Source organism: Nansenia antarctica, assembly GCF_963989245.1.
Source record: "Nansenia antarctica genome assembly, chromosome: 3".
Lineage (NCBI taxonomy): Eukaryota > Metazoa > Chordata > Actinopteri > Argentiniformes > Microstomatidae > Nansenia > Nansenia antarctica.
Genome location: NC_137688.1, coordinates 30312690 through 30332347, shown reverse-complemented (window position 1 = coordinate 30332347; position 19658 = coordinate 30312690). Strand labels below are relative to the sequence as shown.

Genomic DNA, 19658 nt, shown 5'->3' with positions numbered 1-19658 from the left:
CTTCCGGAAGCAGGTATTACACATGAACCTCTGGAAGCGGTCTGCGTAGAAGGCCTGGTCTGTGCACTGAGACAGTGTCCTGAAGGAGGAGGGATTGACCACACACACACACACCACACCACACACACACACACACACACACACACGTCACAGGACGTTAGGGTGGTGTGTCTGGCTTAAAGTCCAAGTCTTTTTTGTTGTCGATAAAGTTGTTTTATTTTGAATAGGACATTCCAGGTCTTACCCCGTCATGGACCAGGGCCTTCCAGGAGTGTTCCAGCCTCTTCACCAACCTGAACACACACACAGGACCTGGGTTACTGGACATCAAAGAACACAAGCACACACACACACACACACACACAAGCGCACACACACATGCGCACACACACACGAGACACACACACGACAGACACATGACACACACACACACACACCACACACACGAGACATATGCGCACACACACACACACACACACACACACACACACACACGAGACACACACAAACGACACAAGCACACACACCCACACACACACACACACACACAGCACACACACGACACACGCACACGAGACGCACACACACACACACACACACCAGTAGTTACCTGTATGATTGCAGAATGTCGATGATGCCGATGAAGACCAGCATCCTCTCTCCCTTGGAGTTCCGTGCTGGAATGCCGCCCATGCTGCAAGAGGAGCGAAGGGCAGACTCAAGTCACATGACAGACTCTACATCCACCAACAAGACTCAGGTCACATGACAGACTCTCCATCCACCAACAAGACTCAGGTCACATGACAGACTCAACAACTGTCATGTGTTTGTGTTGTCAAGCTCTAATGCGTCTGAAACGTTGTGTGCTGCTATCTTGGGCCAGGTCTGTCGTGTTAAAAGTCTCAATGAGACTAACCCCCCCCCCCCCCCCTGCGGTCGTTATGTTTAAAATAGAACGTGTTCTTAAAGTTTTTTTTTTTCTTCTGAGTGGGGCAGTCCCACTCATATTTTTCATTTTATTGGATAGAGATAGTGAAGGTAGACAGGAAAGTAAGAGGGCATGTCAGCAGGGCATGGGCCGGATTTGAACCCATGCCGACATGGGCATATGTGTGCACTGTAGACATGGGCATATGTGTGCACTGTAGACATGGGCATATGTGTGCACTGTAGACCACTGGACCACCACAGGCCCACGAGAATGGTGTTCTTGAACCCGCCGTCAGACGTCCCCGTTTTTTTTGTTCCTGAGAGGAGGAGGAGGGGGAGGAGGAGGAAGAGGAGGAGAGAAGACGGACGTTAAACTAAACTCACTGGTCCTCAGACTCGGGCGCCCCCTTCCCCCGGGCCTCCCCCTGGATGGCCTCGATGGCGGTGCAGTAGAGGGACTTCTGGCCCGGCGGCCTCCGCTGGTCGGCCGCCTCCTCCCCCCCCTGGCCCCCCCCCGCCGCCTCCTCCCCCCTGGCCCGCTCCAGGCTGTGAACCCCCACCAGCAGGCTGTAGTCCATGATCTTAAAGCTCTGGAGCAGCTGGGGGGAGAGACAGAGGAAAGGCAAGGCAAGGCAATTTATTTGTATAGCACATTTCATACAACAGGGGCAATTCAAAGTGCTTTACATGCATTATTTAAAAATACAGCAAGAGGAGCATAAGAAAATAAAAATTACAATGAATAAAAGCAAATATAAGAAGTAAATAGATAAAACATTTAAAAAAGACAATAGTTAATGGAAAAAATACATTGATAGAAGTGTTTGTGTTTAATCATAACTGGTGCAAAACATGAAGGTTTTTAGCTTAGATTTAAATATTTTAAGGGTTTGGGCCTGTTTGATTTCTTCAGGGAGTTTGTTCCAGGAGCATGCAGCAGCGTGACTGAAAGCTGCTGCACCGTGTTTTGTTTTTACTCTTGGAATTATTAGCTGATTAGTCTCAGCTGACCTTAGGGACCTTGCGGGAATATAGGGTGGGAGGAGATCTGATATGTATTTTGGTCCAAGACCATTTTGTGATTTGTATGTAATTAGGAGGATTTTGAATTCAATTCTCTGAGAGACTGGTAGCCAGTGCAGGGATGTCAGGATTGGTGTAATGTGTTCAAATTTCTTTGTTTTTGTTAGGATCCTAGCAGCGGCGTTTTGGATGAGCTGCAATTTACGAACAGCTCCTTTAGATAGGCCTGTTAGTAGACCATTACAATAATCAAGTCTACTCGAAAACAAATGCATGGATGAGTTTTTTCAAGGTCTTGCTTGGACATGAAACCTCTCATTCTTGTTATGTTTTTCAGGTGATAGTAGGCTGATTTAGTTAGAGTTTATGTGGCTGTTGAAGTTTAGATCGGAGTCTAGAATTACGCCAAGATTTCTGACCTGTTTTTTAGTGTGAAGAGAGAGAGAATCAAGTTTTGCACTGACTTTCGATCTTTTGTCAGGTGCACCGAATACAATTATCTCTGTTTGTCCTTGTTTAGTTGGAGGAAGTTTTGTGTCATCCAGGCGTTTTATTTGCTCAATGCAATTACAGAGATTGTCAGAGAGGACTATAGTCGTTCGGTGAGAGGGCTATGTAGATTTGAGTGTCATCCGCATAGTTGTGGTAGGCAATTTTGTTCTTTTTTCATTTTTTTTTTCAGAGGATAAGAGGGAGGATAGAGGGAGGGAGAGAGGGAGGATAGGGGAGGGAGAGAGGGAGGATAGAGGGAGGGAGAGAGGGAGGATAGGGGAGGGAGAGAGGGAGGATAGGGGAGGGAGAGAGGAAGGATAGGGGGAGGGAGAGAGGGAGGATAGGGGAGGGAGAGAGGATGGGGGAGCGAGAGAGGGAGGATAGAGGGAGGGAGAGAGGGAGGATAGAGGTAGGGAGAGAGGGAGGATAGAGGGAGGGAGAGAGGGAGGATAGGGGAGGGAGAGAGGATGGGGGAGGGAGAGAGGGAGGATAGAGGGAGGGAGAGAGGAAGGATAGGGGAGGGAGAGAGGGAGGATAGGGGAGGGAGAGAGGGGAGGATAGGGGGAGGGAGAGAGGATGGGGGAGGGGAGAGAGGAGGATAGAGGGAGGGAGAGAGGGAGGATAGAGGGAGGGAGGGAGAGAGGATGGGGGAGGGAGAGAGGGAGGATAGAGGGAGGATAGAGGGAGGGAGAGAGGGAGGATAGGGGAGGGAGAGAGGATGGGGGAGGGAGAGAGGGAGGATAGAGGGAGGGAGAGAGGGAGGATAGAGGGAGGGAGAGAGGGAGGATAGAGGGAGGGAGAGAGGATAGGGGAGGGAGAGAGGGAGGATAGAGGGAGGGAGAGAGGGAGGATAGAGGGAGGGAGAGAGGGAGGATAGAGGGAGGGAGAGAGGATAGGGGAGGGAGAGAGGGAGGATAGAGGGAGAGAGGGAGGGAGAGAGGGAGGATAGAGGGAGGAGAGAGGGAGGATAGAGGGAGGGAGAGAGGGAGGATAGGGGAGGGAGAGAGGGAGGATAGAGGGAGGGAGAGGGAGGATAGAGGGAGGGAGAGAGGGAGGATAGAGGGAGGGAGAGAGGGAGGATAGGGGAGGGGGAGAGGGAGGATAGGGGAGGGAGAGAGGGAGGATAGGGGAGGGAGAGGGAGGATAGGGGAGGGAGAGAGGGAGGATAGGGGAGGGAGAGAGGGAGGATAGGGGAGGGAGAGAGGGAGGATAGGGGAGGGAGAGAGGGGAGGATAGGGGAGGGAGAGAGGGAGGATAGGGGAGGGAGAGAGGATGGGGGAGGGAGAGAGGGAGGATAGGGGAGGGAGAGAGGGAGGGATAGGGGGGAGGGAGGAGAGGGGATAGGGGAGGGAGAGAGGGAGGATAGGGGAGGGAGAGAGGGGGGATAGGGGAGGGAGAGAGGAGGATAAGGGGAGGGAGAGAGGGGAGGATAGGGGAGGGGAGAGGGGAGGATAGGGGAGGGAGAGAGGAAGGATAGGGGAGGGAGAGAGGGAGGATAGGGGAGGGAGAGAGGAAGGATAGGGGAGGGAGAGAGGGAGGATAGGGGAGGGAGAGAGGGAGGATAGGGGAGGGAGAGAGGGAGGATAGGGGAGGGAGAGAGATAGGGGAGGGAGAGAGGGAGGATAGGGGAGGGAGAGAGGAAGGATAGGGGAGGGAGAGAGGGAGGATAGGGGAGGAGAGAGGGAGGATAGGGGAGGGAGAGAGGAAGGATAGGGGAGGGAGAGAGGGAGGATAGGGGAGGGAGAGAGGGAGGATAGGGGAGGGAGAGAGGGAGGATAGGGGAGGCAGAGAGGGAGGATAGGGGAGGGAGAGAGGAAGGATAGGGGAGGGATAGAGGGAGGATAGGGGAGGGAGAGAGGAAGGATAGGGGGGGTTAGGAGGGCTCTTGTAGTGGTCTGGCTCCAGCACACTACACACTACACACATACACACATCAGGGTTTCCGTTAGAAAAAATTGCCGCCGGACATCGTGTCCGGGAAGATTTCGATTTACCGGACAAACGTGATATATTCCGGTCATCATATTAAAATATAATAAAAAATCTTTTTTTCAAAATCATATTTTTTTCTCTCCAAATCTAATATAGCTGTTTGTCGCGGTGATTACTGTTGTGTAGCGGCCTATATATGCCATTTAATGTCTATTTCTCATCCGATACGATTAGATGCGAGCTATATAATATAATAACATAACATAATAATATAACATGATTCGCATGCGCGCTATGCCATTATGTCCAGCGCTGAACGGGCGCCTCACTGGGAACTGAACAGACAGCATCGATCAATGAACGGACTCCACATTACGTTAACTGAAGTTTGTTAAATTGTTTGGGATTAATGTGAGTTTTCTATTTTCTCTTTCCAGTTTTACCCTTTTTTTAATCAATAAAACAACGTCATTTCTATAACCAGGGGGGTATTCCATCAACATCGCTAAAAGAAAATCCAGGTTTAGTCTGACAAAGTCTCGCGAGGGTTCCTAAAAATATACAGGCATATTCCGATAAATCTCGCGAGAGTTATCAAAAATAAGCCAGGATTTTCCTTTAGCGACGTTGATGGAATACCCCCCAGGTCTCGCTGGTTGGGAAGGCATTTCGTTTAGCTGCCTGTCAAATCATACTTAATCGGACTCGGGAGTATGACAATGAGGAGAACATAACTGTTTTTGTATGTCGTCCTGAAGACCAGGGCCCTATTCCATGAAGCTCGATAAAGGTCTAAGCCTCGATAAAGTTTTAAGCCTCGAAAATGTTAGCTTGCGTTCGGTGCCATCAATGTGGCTCAAATAATTCGCTGCTTGGTTGAGCTCCTTCTGAGTCAGATATAATTAGCCTGGTCCCGACCAGGCTAAAACACAGGCTATAGTCATCCGTGCGTCAAAAAAGGCTCACAGGCGGAAACTAAACCCTGAACGAAAGTTCCTCATGTGTCTTTTAGGAAATATTAGTTCCCACTTCACATGAGATAGATAGATTAGATAGTTTGACTGTGTGATAGATAGATAATTTGATATTTTGAAAGTGTGATCGATCGATAGATAGTTTGATTGTGTGATAGATAACTTGATATTTTGAAAGTGTGATAGATAGATAAAGAAAAGAGTGTAAAAAAAAAAAGAAGTAATTGTCTCAACTTGCATTGCCGTCATGACAGCGGTCTAGCTAGCGTAGTGGTTAAGGCTGTGGACTCGAGTTCCAAAGGTTGAGAGTTCGAGACTTGACTAAGTCATTCATTTTTTTTTTTTTTACATTTAACCGAAGATTTCATGCAAAGGTTTCAAACACCATTGTAATCGTGTCAGTTCTTGTAAATTAGCCTGCACCATAATTTTATAGCCTACAATACTTTTTTAGATGAGATTTTAGATTAGATTCAGACAACGAAATGCAGTAAAAAGTGCGCCTGAAGAGGGATTCGAACCACTGATATAAAATGTCGAATAAATCCTATGGCAGCAGTCAATACCACTAGGCCATTGTGGCGATATGATGGTTTGTAGCCTGCTGCGGATATCACCACAGTAGTAATATTCATTTATTAAAATATGAACATATAACAATAACTGGGGCTAGTATGACCTACGCATTTAATCGGTCAGCAATTTCTTGCCAAACCATTTCCCTCGCCTTGTTAATTGCGGCAGTATTGCACTATTTTACATCTTATTTTTCCGTCTTCATAAAAATCAATAATTCGGAATGCTGCGCAAATGTAGTACCCCTGCAGAGTGGAGTATCTTCATTTCGACAGATCGACACTTCAGGGCTTTTTATGTCTGCGTGCACGCGCCCATATCGAAGATTTGTAAGCCTGTCTTCTGTGAACACTGATGACACAAGGCTGATCCTCATTCGAGGAATCACCTGAGGCTTGAATACCAATCTCGAGGTCCCTGAGCGCCGCATTTAATTATAGCGCCGCTATATTAAGCCACCGTTAGTGAAACGGACCCCAGCTGTTAGATCATATCGCTGAAGTTTGTCTCCATAGTGTAAATGTTGTCCGTTTCGTTTGTTATCCTTGTTATTGTGCGATAAAGTTAAGGCGCTCCGCTTCGGGACACCATTTTCAGCTGAGCACCAAACACACACACACACAACACTGCCCGAGAGAGAAGGACCCGCCCCCTTTAGTTAGCCTATAGGCTAACTAAAGGGGGCGGGTCCTTCTCTCTCGGGCAGGCTAACTAAAGGGGGCGGGTCCTTCTCTCTCGGGCAGTGTTGTGCGTGTATGAGTGTGTGTGTGTTTGGTGCTCAGCTGAAAATGGTGGCCCGAAGCCAAAATTCGCTAAAGCGAATTGTATTCAAATTGTGCTTAGAGGGAATTATTTTCACCGGACATTATGTCCGACGAGTTTTCAATTTGTCGGACTTCAACAAATTTTACCGGACAAAGACCGGTAATTACCGGTTAACGGAAACCCTGGCACACATACACACATACACACATACACACCACCCTTACCTACCCCCTCCCCCCACCCCTCCTCCTCCTCCTCCTCCTCCTCCTCACCAGGCAGTCTCTCTGGATGGTCTTGCTCAGGGCATTGTAGTGGTCTGGCTCCAGCAGCAGCCCGTCCGGCAGGTCCAGGATGAAGTCCAGGTCCTTGTAGGTGGGCAGGGCCTTGGCCCGCTCCTTGGCCGAGGCCCGCCTCTTGTAGGTGGAGCCCTTCAGGTCGTACTTGAGGTGCATGCGCACGACGCGCGGCAGCAGGTTGTTCATGACGGCGATGCGGATGTTCTTGCCCGCCTTCTGGATGCAGTACAGGCCGTAGAACTTGGGCAGCAAGGTCCGCTTGTTCTGGTTGAGGTTCTGGTCCAGAGGAGGAGGAGGGGGACGAGATGAGTAAACATGGAGAAAGTGCATGTCTTTACCATGTCTGGTACTTGGTACTCTGCAATGACAATACAGTTGAATCTGGTCTGGTCTGGTCTGGTCTGGTCTGGTCTGGTCTGGTCTGGTCTGGTCTGGTCTGGTCTGGTCTGGTCTGGTCTGGTCTGGTCTGGTCTAGTCTGGTCTGGTCTAGTCTAGTCTAATAAATCAATAAAAGGCAGGCCGCTTAGGTGGCGTAACAGGTTAAGCGTTGACCACGTAACCGCAGGGTTCACGGTTCGATTCCGGCCGCGGACATATCCTGCATGTCATCCCTCCTCTCTCTCTCACCCATCCTTCCTGTCTAATCTCTACTATCACTATCAATAAAAGGACAAATATGAGTGGGACCGCCCCCCACTCAGAAAAAAAAACAAAAACAAAACAATAAAAGGCACTTCAGGTAGGATTGGGAAGTGCAGATACAGGAAATGGAGAGTGAAGTATGAAGGCAGGACACCTGCGTCGTCTTGGTAACTCGACGGTAAAAAAGGAAGAACACATTCATTCATGCATGCACGTCTCCCATAAAGAGTCACACTCACACACACCACCCCCCCCCCCCCTCCCTGCCCCTCTCTCACCATGAAGTAGCCCGGCAGAAGTTTCTGGAGGAACTCCGCCTCTTTGTGCTGGACGGTCTTGATGATGAACTCGTCGTCGCTGGAGACGTAGAAGACGGAGCCGCTGGCGCCCGAGTTGGACAGCTCGATCAGGGGCTCGTTACACAGGGAGTACTGCAAACCCACACACAGGCCGCTCCGTCAGACACTCGCCGGGCGATAAGGCCGCGGCAATCGACAACACAGGCCACACGGCTTCTTCCCCCAAACTCACAAGATTGCATAAAGGTCACTAAGATGGCTAGGACAACATCATGTTAGGAAATAAACACTTTATTAAGTCTACTGTAAGTCACTGCAGGGGCACAGGGGACGCAAACATGAAGCCACGTGCTGGTCCAGTCTGAGCCTGAGCCAGTGGGCTGGATGATGACATACTGGGAGGCGTTGATTTCAGTATCAATATGGTTCTCTATTCATCTCCCTCCTCCAGACTTCCACTGTCCTTCTCTGTTTGCCTCCTCACCTCTCTCTGTATTCTACCTCTCCTCACCTCTCTCTGTATCCTACCTCTCCCCACCTCTCTCTGTATTCTACCTCTCCTCACCTCTCTCTGTATTCTACCTCTCCTCACCTCTCTCTGTATTCTACCTCTCCTCACCTCTCTCTGTATCCTACCTCTCCTCACCTCTCTCAGCAGGGTTAGGGTTAGGAGGGTAACAGGGTTAGGAGGGTTAGGAGGGTAACAGGGTTAGGAGGGTAACAGGGTTAGGGTTAGGAGTAGGGCTGGGTATCGCCACTGATTTCCCAAAACGATTCGATTCCGATTCACAGCTCGATTCACAGCCCGATTCGATTCGATTCACGATTCGATTCGATTCGATTCGATTCCGATTCGATCTAGTTACAATATAATTTTTTTGCTTGAATATGAAAGAGATTCTCTGAACTAATGCTATAAATGGTTCAAGGAACCCTATAACATGTAGCATTGTTAAACATATCAATGAATTGACTCCAAAGCAGTTACATGAATGTACTTTTTATTTACATATGACTTTGCTTTTGTCCAGCTCATCTCTATCGTCACATTTTTAAAATCCAAAATGCACCCAGACATCTGACTTTAAGCCTGGTGGTGACTTGAGTGTCCCTGCCATCGCCATGTTTTTAGATTTTAGTGTTGAGACCTCACGTTGCGTGAGATATGATAAATTATTGTAGCGCGAGATCTGGCCACGAGATCTCGTTGCGGGTTGAAGCTGCAAGCAAAAAAAAAAAAAAAATCGATCTCGGGATTTATGAATCGATAATCGCTCATTTTAATGAAGATCGATTCAGAATCGGGAAATCGATTTTTTGAACCCAGCCCTAGTTAGGAGGGTAACAGAGTTAGGGTTAGGAGGGTAACAGGGTTAGGGTTAGGAGGGTAACAGGGTTAGGAGGGTAACAGGGTTAGGAGGGTTAGGAGGGTAACAGGGTTAGGAGGGTAACAGGGTTAGGAGGGTTAGGAGGGACACCCACCAGGTAGTCATCGGGCCGGATGCCGAACATCTCCCTGAAGTAGCGGAAGGCGATGGGAGCGTACGTCTTGAAGCGGAAGTCTGTGTAGTGGTGCCCCGGCGTCAGGTTACTGCCTTCACTGAGAGATGGAGGGAAGGAGACAAAAGAGTAAGAGAGAGAGACAGACACACCACACACACACACACACACACACACAGGGACGCACACAGTAGGGATGGACGCTTTCCAATTTTTTAAACCGAGAAATCGTTAACTGAAATAAAGTTTTTGCGGTTAACCGGGATCCAGAATGACGTTGTTGAGCTGCCAATTTCAAATAATGGAGCCCTATACAATACTATACTATTACAATACATTCATGTCAAAAAAACGGTGAAAACAACGGAAGCCCAGTCGCAACACAATAAGGCTGCTTCATAGTTTCACAAATATAAGTGGTCGTTCGGTGGAATGCGATTTCTTTTCAATACGTTATTTGTGCATTTAAGACGCATCCATAGACCAAAAGGAAATTCAACCAGCGAACATCATATTCACATCAGCAGCGCAGCGGCAACTTCAAAGAGACAAAGCGGAGATTCCTTATTTGACAGCATCTAGACAACACAGCCCAACCAGGATAATGCCAGCACTCCAAAACCAACTCAACCAGTAATCAATCAGCCAAACAGCAGTGAATACACAAGCCCTGTTCCATCCATTAATATACAGCTTAATGCACACACACACCGCTAAGCCTTCCTGGCTTCTGTGATTGGCTTTGGCTGCGGGTCCCGAAGTAGTAATATGTTGACAGGTTCCATGATTTATCTCCGATGGTCACTTAGTTACACTCCTTCCATATGATCCTTCATCCAGTGCGCCATCCGATGTTGTGTCTTGTAATGTGTTTTTTTGTTGACAAAATGTAGCGACTAACTGGAAACAAACGTGAAGTTGCTGAGAGAACGAGGACGGCCTTGTTTGTTATTGTCTGACGCGCTAAAAGAATAGTGAAAATACCACCGAGAATACTACCATCTGTAATCAGACATAGCTGAGGTGCTGGAGCTGAATTCAAAACTGTGCAAAAAAAATATGTTTTATTGCGTGGTCTTATAAACGTGGGCATATAAACGCTACCAACAACTATTTGTAATGTATCCGGTCTGCAATGTACCCCATCACAGCGGGCCTGAAAGTTGCATAGAGATTAGTCTATTTACTTCTGTTTTTGTTTCCCTTCTCAGTCTTCAGAAGGGCTTGTAACTTTGCCTGCTGTGCTGAACACACACTCTTTTTTTTCAGGAACCATCTCGCTTCGCTAACAGTGTTGCCAGATGAGGTTAATTTCCAGCCCAACCACAGTCGGTAACTGTAACTAACCAAAAGTAGCAAAGTAGCCCGGGAATACGCCCAATCAGGAACACTGTTCCCTGATTCTCCGTTCTGAGGAGAAGCTGTCACGTGACACGTCTTTTTAGACTGTTAATTTATTGACAAATTAAATTGTTTAAAAAAATCACTTGCATAGCATCTTCAGCCACACACTCTTAAGGCGTTTGTTATATATAGCAATTTATGACGTCTCGATTAAATGTTATAGTTGTTGATAAAAAAACGTTACTATTTTTTGAAACCGCGGTTTTCAGTTTAACCGTAAAACCGTCCACCCTAGCACACAGACAGAAAGACACAGAGACGCACAGACACATACAGGCGCACGTGCACACACAAGCTCCCTCACACAGACAGACAGACATGCACAGGCATGCACACAAAGGCACAAACCCACCTGGGAAAGAAGATGCTCTCCACCACTTCAAAGTCCTGCATGAGGACGTCTCTCTCAGGCTTCTGGCTCAGGCTGCCCACGGTGTGGGTGATGCCCAGCTGGATGGCACCTTTCAGGGCAGAGGAGGGGGTCTGGAGAGGGGGGGGAGAGGACAGAGAGATGGTAGAACAGAGAGGGTGAGAGAGACAGAGAAAGAGCAGAGAGGGTGGGAGAGAGCAGAATGGAGGAGTGAGTTTTGGCAGAATGTAGGGGAAACCGCCGTACTCAGCAGAAACACCCCAACAAGACTAAACATGCCACTGGCAGTTAGGCAAACACAACTGACTAGAGGCGCTGAGTTCATTTATATGTGCTTATTTAACTCATTCAGAGCAGAGGGTGAATTAAGTCGGACAAACTGTCAACATGCCAGAGTGCCACGGGAGACTTCATTCACCCCAAAATGAATAAATGATTATGCTTGATTTTGAAGCCAATAAAAGCATGGTTGCTCAGTAAATGCCACGTAAAACACTTGGCACACAAGTGTTCTGGAATTCTTTGTCAGTTAGTGAGTTAAGAGTTAAGAGTGTGCCTTCCAGTCAGATAGCCATATCAATACAACACACAGAGACACCCAATACAACAACACAAACCCTGTGCTACAAAACACACTTCTAATTTGAAGCCCATGAGCTCTTTGTGTGTGTGTGTGTCTGGGTTTCCGTTAACCGGCAATTACTGGTCTTTGTCCGGTAAATTTTGTTGAAGTCCGACATATTGAAAAGTCGTCGGACATATTGTCCGGTGAAAATAATTCCCTTTGAATACAATTCGCTAAAGTTCACATTCTGATTCCTTCTATTTTAAAAAAGACGAATATATAGGCTATGTATTTCTTTTATTATGATATGATTTGACACCGGCATGATGATGACTCCTAATGTGTAGGCCGGCCTATGCGAAACAGCGCACAGGTGCCACATGGGATTGATGCCAGATGGGATTACAGCTTAACCAGTCTATTACCGCTTAAACACAGTAGCCCATTCGGCGGTAACCCATGCCTATCTGGCAACCCTGCCAACCCGTCCACCATAGTAATACGGTTTCTTGATTTCCCATCTATGGGTGCGTTCGTAAACACGCTCTGGAAATCCGATCAGCACTCGCGGAACGCCTCTCGTCCAATCGAACGACTCGGTCGCTCTGTGACATCGAAGCCAGCGTGCGCTCCGGCGCTCTCAGAGCGTGTTTACGAACGCACCCCTAGAAGTTTCTAGCCAGCTAGCTGAAGCTGCTACACACACTAGAGCCATGGCGACCGAACGGCAAGTTAAACAACATACTATAAAAGTGACATTGTTTTCCTCATTACTCATACATTTGTTGTCATTCAGTTATACAGTTATGTTCTTCCCATTGTCATACTCCCGAGCTAAACGAAATGCCTTCCCAACCAGCGAGACTTATAGAAATGACGTTGTTTTATTGATTTAAAAAAAAAGGGTAAAACTGGAAAGAGAAAATAGAAAACTCACATTAATCCCAAACAATTTAACAAACTTCAGTTAACGTAATGTGGAGTCCGTTCATTGATCGATGCTGTCTGTTCAGTTCCCAGTGAGGCGCCCGTTCAGCGCTGGACCCGTTCAGCGCTGGATTTGACGCATGGCATATTTGACGCATCCGTCAAATCATGTTATATTATTATATATTATATAGCTCGCATCTAATCGTATCGGATGAGAAATAGACATTAAATGGCATATATAGGCCGCTACACAACAGTAATCACCGCGACAAACAGCTATATTAGATTTGGAGGAAAAAAAAATATGATTTTGCAAAAAAATTTTTTTATTATATTTTAATATGATGACCGGAATATATCACGTTTGTCCGGTAACTCTAATTCTTCCCGGACACGATGTCCGACGGCAAATTTTTCTAACGGAAACCCTGGTGTGTGTGTGTGTATCTGTATCTATCTCTGTGTGTGTGTCTGTGAACCTATAAGTTCTGACCTTCTTGTATGTCGTCTCCCCTGTGGGATCGATCCCACGGTGGCCAATCGTCTTCTTCATAGTCTGAGACAGACCAATGGAGCCTAGGCCCTGAGGGAGGGAGGCGGGACATTGGAGAAGTACAGACAGAACCTGACAGAATGGAACTTCCTACTTCCATCTAGAATGTGGGCCTTACCTCTTATGAGGGCACAAGAAATGAGAGGAAAAATTACGCATAAATAACTGGAAACATTGTTATTTCTCACCTCTAAGGAAGCCATCTTGGGAGGCCCACTAGAGCCTGTAAAAAAAAAAAACACAGGGTTTCGGCTCCATGTCTACATTCAAAACAATCTGAACCATGGTTGTATACAGTAGGAAAGAAATTGGCAAACGGTTAAACTTTTGAGGCAGATAATTCTTACAAGTCAGGACATGGGCAGCAGTGCTATGATTGTTTGTGTGTGTGTGTGTGTGTGTGTGTGTGTGGAGGGGGGGGGGGGTGTATGCGTGTGAGGTTGCATTTCAGATTTAGGCATACTGAACACCACTTACATTTTGTGAGTTCTATGTCAAATAACAAACATCTATAGGCTGATATCTGACCAATCAGAGGAGTCTCTGGGGGGTATTCCACATACATTGATAACTACATCAGCAATTAGTTGAACAAGCCTGGTTCAAGCTAATCTCCATTATGATTTAAGACTCAACCGATTCCAATAATCCTATTATTATTATTATTATTATTATCCCCCCGGTTCGGGGGTTGCCATCTCCGCAGGTGAGTGTCGGTCGTTCCCAGCCTTCACTCACTGCTGCGCGATTTGGTCGCTGGCATGGCACGGCTTGGCTGGCTGGCCGCGCGGGTTCGGTCCCAGGCTGGCAATACAGATGACAACGGCAACGGCTGCTGCTGCCACCAAGGCTGGCATTCTCCGCTGCCGCCGCCACATCCATCGAGGCTCCCAGCAACATCAACACCGGACCCTACACCACCCCCCCCTCCCCGTTCGCTGACTCTGTGTTCCATGTTACTTGTTGTGGTTGCTTGTTGTTTTTTGTGTCTCCCCATGTGTGTCCTATATTGTCAGCGTCTTTGAGCCCTGGAAAAGCGCTATATAAATTAAATTAATTATTATTATTATTATTATTATTATTCATTCATAGCACCCTCCGATTATTCTAATATGAAAACATTTTGTCATGCACATCCCTAGTCATTCACATTCCTAGTCAGCGTTTCCTCTATATGCATTTATTGGTGGCGGGCCGCCACGAATGAATTTCCTCCGCCACTAATTGAGTCAGTCCACTAAAAAAATAAAAAAATAAAAATAATCCACCTCTGAACATTTTAGCTGATTAAAATATATCTGATCCTAGATCAGCGCTATAATGGATGTTGACTAAAAGTGCACCTAAATCCACGCCCATCTCTCTCTAACCGCTGATCCAAAATCAGATTAATGACATTAAACATTCAGTTGACGACGTGACACAAGGGCTACTCCTGATTGGTCTAAATGTGAACCGGCATGAGAACCGTGCAGACTCAACCATCCCTGCTCAGCAGTCTTACCTGCCGAAATGCTCGGGCGCCTGTGTTTTCTCCTCGCAAATAACGGGCTAAAAGTCACCGGTAGTACCATCTAAAAGATACAAAAAGCTGATCTAGCTAGCTAGGTGCACAAATAAGATATCACGTTAAATAACTTCGAAAAATTAAACGAAAACAGCGACAGATGGATGGATTTTTCAAGAAAAAATATGTCCCAGACACTTCAAACATGGCTGAAGCTAGCAGTGGCTATGAGCGATCCGAAACTGCATTCACACAACAGGTGCGTTGAAACCAACACCCAAGCATGCCAGGACGATGGCTAATTTGATAATTTTGACAGACATGATAGACATGATAGCCATCACATCTAGTTGAAAAACTGTCGCAAGTTGAAGAACCCGCGCAAGTTGGAAATACTCAGAAACTTTCGCCAAGTTGGACATACTTTTCCTGTTGTGTTTGAGACGGAGCCAAGACTGCTCGTTTGGAAGGACATTGGATCCGTGAGTAACGTAAACCTTCAGAGCTGATGGATGGAAACCGGTATCACAAGTTTATATTCTGTATATTCATTTATTTATTTTTTGCCATCCTCCCTCTATGTTTTGGTTGAAATGAGGTCGTTGTTTTGAGCGCGCGTGCGCGTTTCATGCGCGTGCACGCGGGGAAAAATCGCACCTGTGTTGTGCGTGCGTGCGTGCGTACACATGATTTCCTGTCAATAGGAAACAGGAGAATATCAAATCTAATTCTATTTGTAGAAAACTGATGTTTTTCGGAGGCAGTGTCTATACAAAAACGCAGATCCAACACCGGCTGGCTGCATGCAAAAACAACACCTGCATCTTCTCCTTCTGACAAACTGAGTGCGTGTGGACTGAAAAAAAGTAGAGCGTTTTCATAAACACCACAAATGTGGGGAGCAGTGCAGTTGTGCTTTCAAACACACACACACACACACACACACACACACACACACACACACACACACAAGTACCTCTGTGAGAAGATAGTCTCCTCCAGAAGTGCAGCTCTGTGGGGGGTGGGGTAGAATGGCAGGTGGTGGGATGGCAGGGGGTGGGGTAGAGGGGGTGGGATGGTATGGCAGGGGGTGGGGGATGAAGGGGGTGTGTTTAACAGGCTATGTTCACTGTGGATCCAGTCCGGGCCTCCCTCTCAACCAGCTCAACATCTCGCCAAACAGATTAAGATCCTAAGCTTGTGGCCCCAAGGGCGACAGTGGCCTTCCAGATTCACAGGGAGTGTCGACATGACTGTAGGCCGCGACAGACAACTAACCCTAACCCTACTGATCCACATCTGACAGACAACACTACTGATCCACACAGACAACACTACTGATCCACACAGACAACACTACTGATCCACCTCTGCTCCACTACCAGCAGACAGACAACACTACTGATCCACATCTGCTCCACTACCAGCAGCCTGACAAGACAGGAGGACTCATCCACCAGATCAGGCTGGTTGAGGATGGAAATCAGAAAAGAGGGCTCATTGTAATGCATGGAATGGTATCATGCGTTACAATGAGCCCGTCCTCCGAATCCTACCTCCACCAGCCTCCACTATCCTCCAGTAGTGCTAGGAGTTGGGTAGTAGACCCAACAGAGGGTTCTATCGCAGGCTAGTGTTGCACGGTGCACTGGTACTTCGATACTACCGTGATACAAAACATCGCAATAGACATTGTTATCAGTACCAGTACTTTTATATACATTGTTATCAGTATCACTGAAAGTTCTCACTGCAATGCAGGCCACTGTAGGGAAGATGTCAGTGGCTAGACAGTATTAATGAGAATCTAGGCCAACTCATCTAGAAAGGCATCAAAACAAGAGATTGCATACAAGAGACATTCTACATACACTGTGCAGTTAGAATGGATACTAAAGGCTTGTGGCTGGAAACATAAAACAACGTGTGTGTTGTTTGTTTATGTTTCACACTTACCAACGGAACTGGATGGTGCTGAGAACGGTGTCCCGGCTGTGGCCATTTCTGGAATTGACAGATCGAGTTGGGTAGCTTGAACGTTATTGTCGTTGTCAGGTCGATTATTCGATGACTTTCAACAAGGCTCTCCCCACAGACGGCGGGGACCTGAACACGCTGGGGTGTACCGAGTTGGTCCCTGATAAAAAACAAAACAAAAAGTATGATCAAAAGGTCCACTAGCAAACATAACAGCATACACTGGCTAATTGTTGTGGCTTCTTAGCAATAACAACTGACTAGCTACAGTACTAAAACAGACCGACTAGTACAGCTAGCTGGGATTCCTGCAACTTGCAAAGCATAGAGCCACGTTGGCTGACCAGCAAACTAATGCAATGCCAATGCAGTTGGCTAGCTTAACTGTGAAAGTTACCTAGCAACAAGCTATTTAACATTCGGAAATCTAGCAGCTATGTTTCTCCGCCATCACTGTACAATCCTGTTCATTGACATAGCTGTCTAACTATCTCACTTTAGCAAGCGGACTCTCCTTTTCGGACATGTTAAGTAAATAGTGTTTTTTGTTTTGTTTTGTTTTTTCTTGTTTTTTGTTGTTATAACTATTTTTTCACATGTTCGAAATAAAGCTTTCATTCATTCATTCATTCAAGCGGGCAGTAAGAGAAATAGCTTACAATTAGCTAGCGAGTGAGCCTGCTAGGTATATTAAAAAAACTGCTTTCACCAACTTGTCGGGTCTGCTTACCTAAAAGTGGAGCTAGCTAGCGAGCTAGCAGACGTTAGCGAGACAAGCGGCCAGGCAGGGTAAAGCCGTTAGCTGGGCATCATCATCATCTCAGATGTGTTGGGGTGTTAGTTTGTCCTCCTTGTGTCTGTCCGTTTCCCCAGAGATAGAGGAGTCTCCCCCGCATTTAGAAACTCACTCACTGCCTCCGTGCCTCCTGTGTTGTGTGCGGGGTTGGTTTGTCATCACGACCGGGGAAGAAGCGATGGGAAGCGACGACAACAGCCAGTCAACGGCTGGGGCAGCAAGCCAAACTGCTTCTTCTTCTCCTTCTTTTCAATTTGAATGGCGGTTTGCGACCAACTTGAGGCGCATTACCGCCACCTACCGGACTGAACTTCTTCTTCTTCTTCTTCTTTAGGGTTAGGGTACTCTTGAACAATATAAGATATTTCTAACCTGTCTTCTATTCTGAATAGGCTAGGTGCACGATCTCCACTACTTCCTGAAAGGCACCTGGCATGAACATATCCTGTCTCACTCTATTGGTTTAATTGATTAATCAGCTGTGCACTGTGTGTTCCAACAGTTTACCGCACAGCTGATTAATCAATTAAACCAATAGAGTGAGACAGGATATGTTCATGCCAGGTGCCTTTCAGGAAGTTAGAGATCGTGCACCTAGCCTATTGCCAACAGAATTGTGCATGCCTCATACCCTCTAACTTTTCTTCAAGCTTGTAAGTAAAATGGTTTAAAATGCAGTTTTCTGATGGAGTATGGCAGCCGGAGAAGATTTTTTGTAAAGATTGCTGTGTGAAATCTGCTGGATAAAGGATAGTTATTCTCAAATAATAAAATAAATATTGATACCATTTAAAAGCCCTAGCTCTTCTCTTTAAAATGGTCATATCATTTAGGCTCTGTGATGTAATATGAAAACACCACAAATGTTATTGTATCGGAATGCCATATTCCGGAATATGAAAATATGAAAATATGAATATATAATTAGGTCTAAAAGGGTTAACGGCAGCGTGCATCCTTGGTGTTGCATTACTGCCACCATCTGGAGTTAGTTAACTCCTACAATGTCCGTTTTGTCAGATTTTTCCGATCAGTCCTGTTCGCTTAAGAAAGCTGACCAGACACTTTCTGCCTTGTTCACTTCCACCACACTCTTCAGTATGCCCTTCAAACCTGCTCTCGTTAGTCCTGATCTTTTCATTCCCTCCATCATGTCCTTTCTTTCTGAGGTATATTTCCTGCATGTTCTACTGTTTCTTTTACCTGACAATATTCACATATTGGATGCTTTCCTATAATGTTGTGAGTCCCATTCAAGTTACTGTGCCCTATTCTTAGTATTATCATCACCACCACCTCTTTTCTATTTCCTCCCGTGTTTCTCTCACTACCCACACTATACCCCTCCAAATGGCGTATAGCTCAACCGTAAATACTCTTAAGAAGTTTGGTGTTCTTTTGCATAATTCAGCTCTGTGGCTAAGAACTACAACTGCCTCAACTTGTATGACATACACAGGTGATGTTCTTGCTGCTCCTATCCACAGGGCCTGGATCACATCTAATTCTCCAAGCAAAGTTTCAGCAAGCCAAACTGTTTCCAAAGTGGGCTATTGGCGACACATATTATGGTGATAGTAGTGTATGACTGTGTAGTATAATCCTTTTCCAATTGTGTATTATAAACTAAATGACAAAGGCAATCATAACAACAATACTACGACAAAGCTTGCAAAAGGATTTTCTTAACATGACATCTTTATTCACTCAGTGGCAAGAAATGTAAATACATAGTGCAAGAATGTCAAGTTAAACCACAATGTTTTAGAAGATACAAATGAGAAATTACCTTATATTATTGCCATTGGGATATTACACAGGTTGTAAAAAAGAAGATAATCGTCATTGTGTCATCACGTCTTATTGATATGTTGACCATATTATGTGAATGTGAAGATAAGGTTGCTTGAAGTGAGTGGTTGAAAGAATGTAGAAGCTAGTAAGAGACGCAGTCGACACAGTCCCTGTGCTGCTGCAAGGCAGCATGCCATGTTTTCTTCGTGAAACCTAAAACGTGTTACAGAATGGAATGAAACAACACAGCTACATTTACTGAGTTTGAGTTTGATGATGAGTTTATCTTACTCATATGACGCCCAACATACTGAAGATACACAACTTCAT

At 46.3% G+C, this 19658-nt stretch overlaps 1 protein-coding gene across 1 annotated transcript in view; it reads right to left on the bottom strand.

Annotated features, from left to right (window-relative positions):
- Positions 1–16739, bottom strand: part of LOC308153972 (phosphatidylinositol 4-phosphate 5-kinase type-1 alpha-like) — a gene marked incomplete at its 3' end in the record, with an annotated part of 19750 nt that extends 3011 nt beyond the window's left edge. Inside the window, 12 exon segments of the mRNA XM_080527153.1 lie at positions 2–51; positions 53–79; positions 245–293; positions 611–694; positions 1318–1532; positions 6968–7267; positions 7912–8064; positions 9415–9532; positions 11189–11319; positions 13195–13284; positions 13443–13477; positions 16718–16739. Coding sequence (XP_080383279.1) covers positions 2–51; positions 53–79; positions 245–293; positions 611–694; positions 1318–1532; positions 6968–7267; positions 7912–8064; positions 9415–9532; positions 11189–11319; positions 13195–13284; positions 13443–13457 — 1232 coding nt within the window. The 5' untranslated portion in view covers positions 13458–13477; positions 16718–16739.
- Between the last annotated feature and the right edge of the window lie 2919 nt (positions 16740–19658).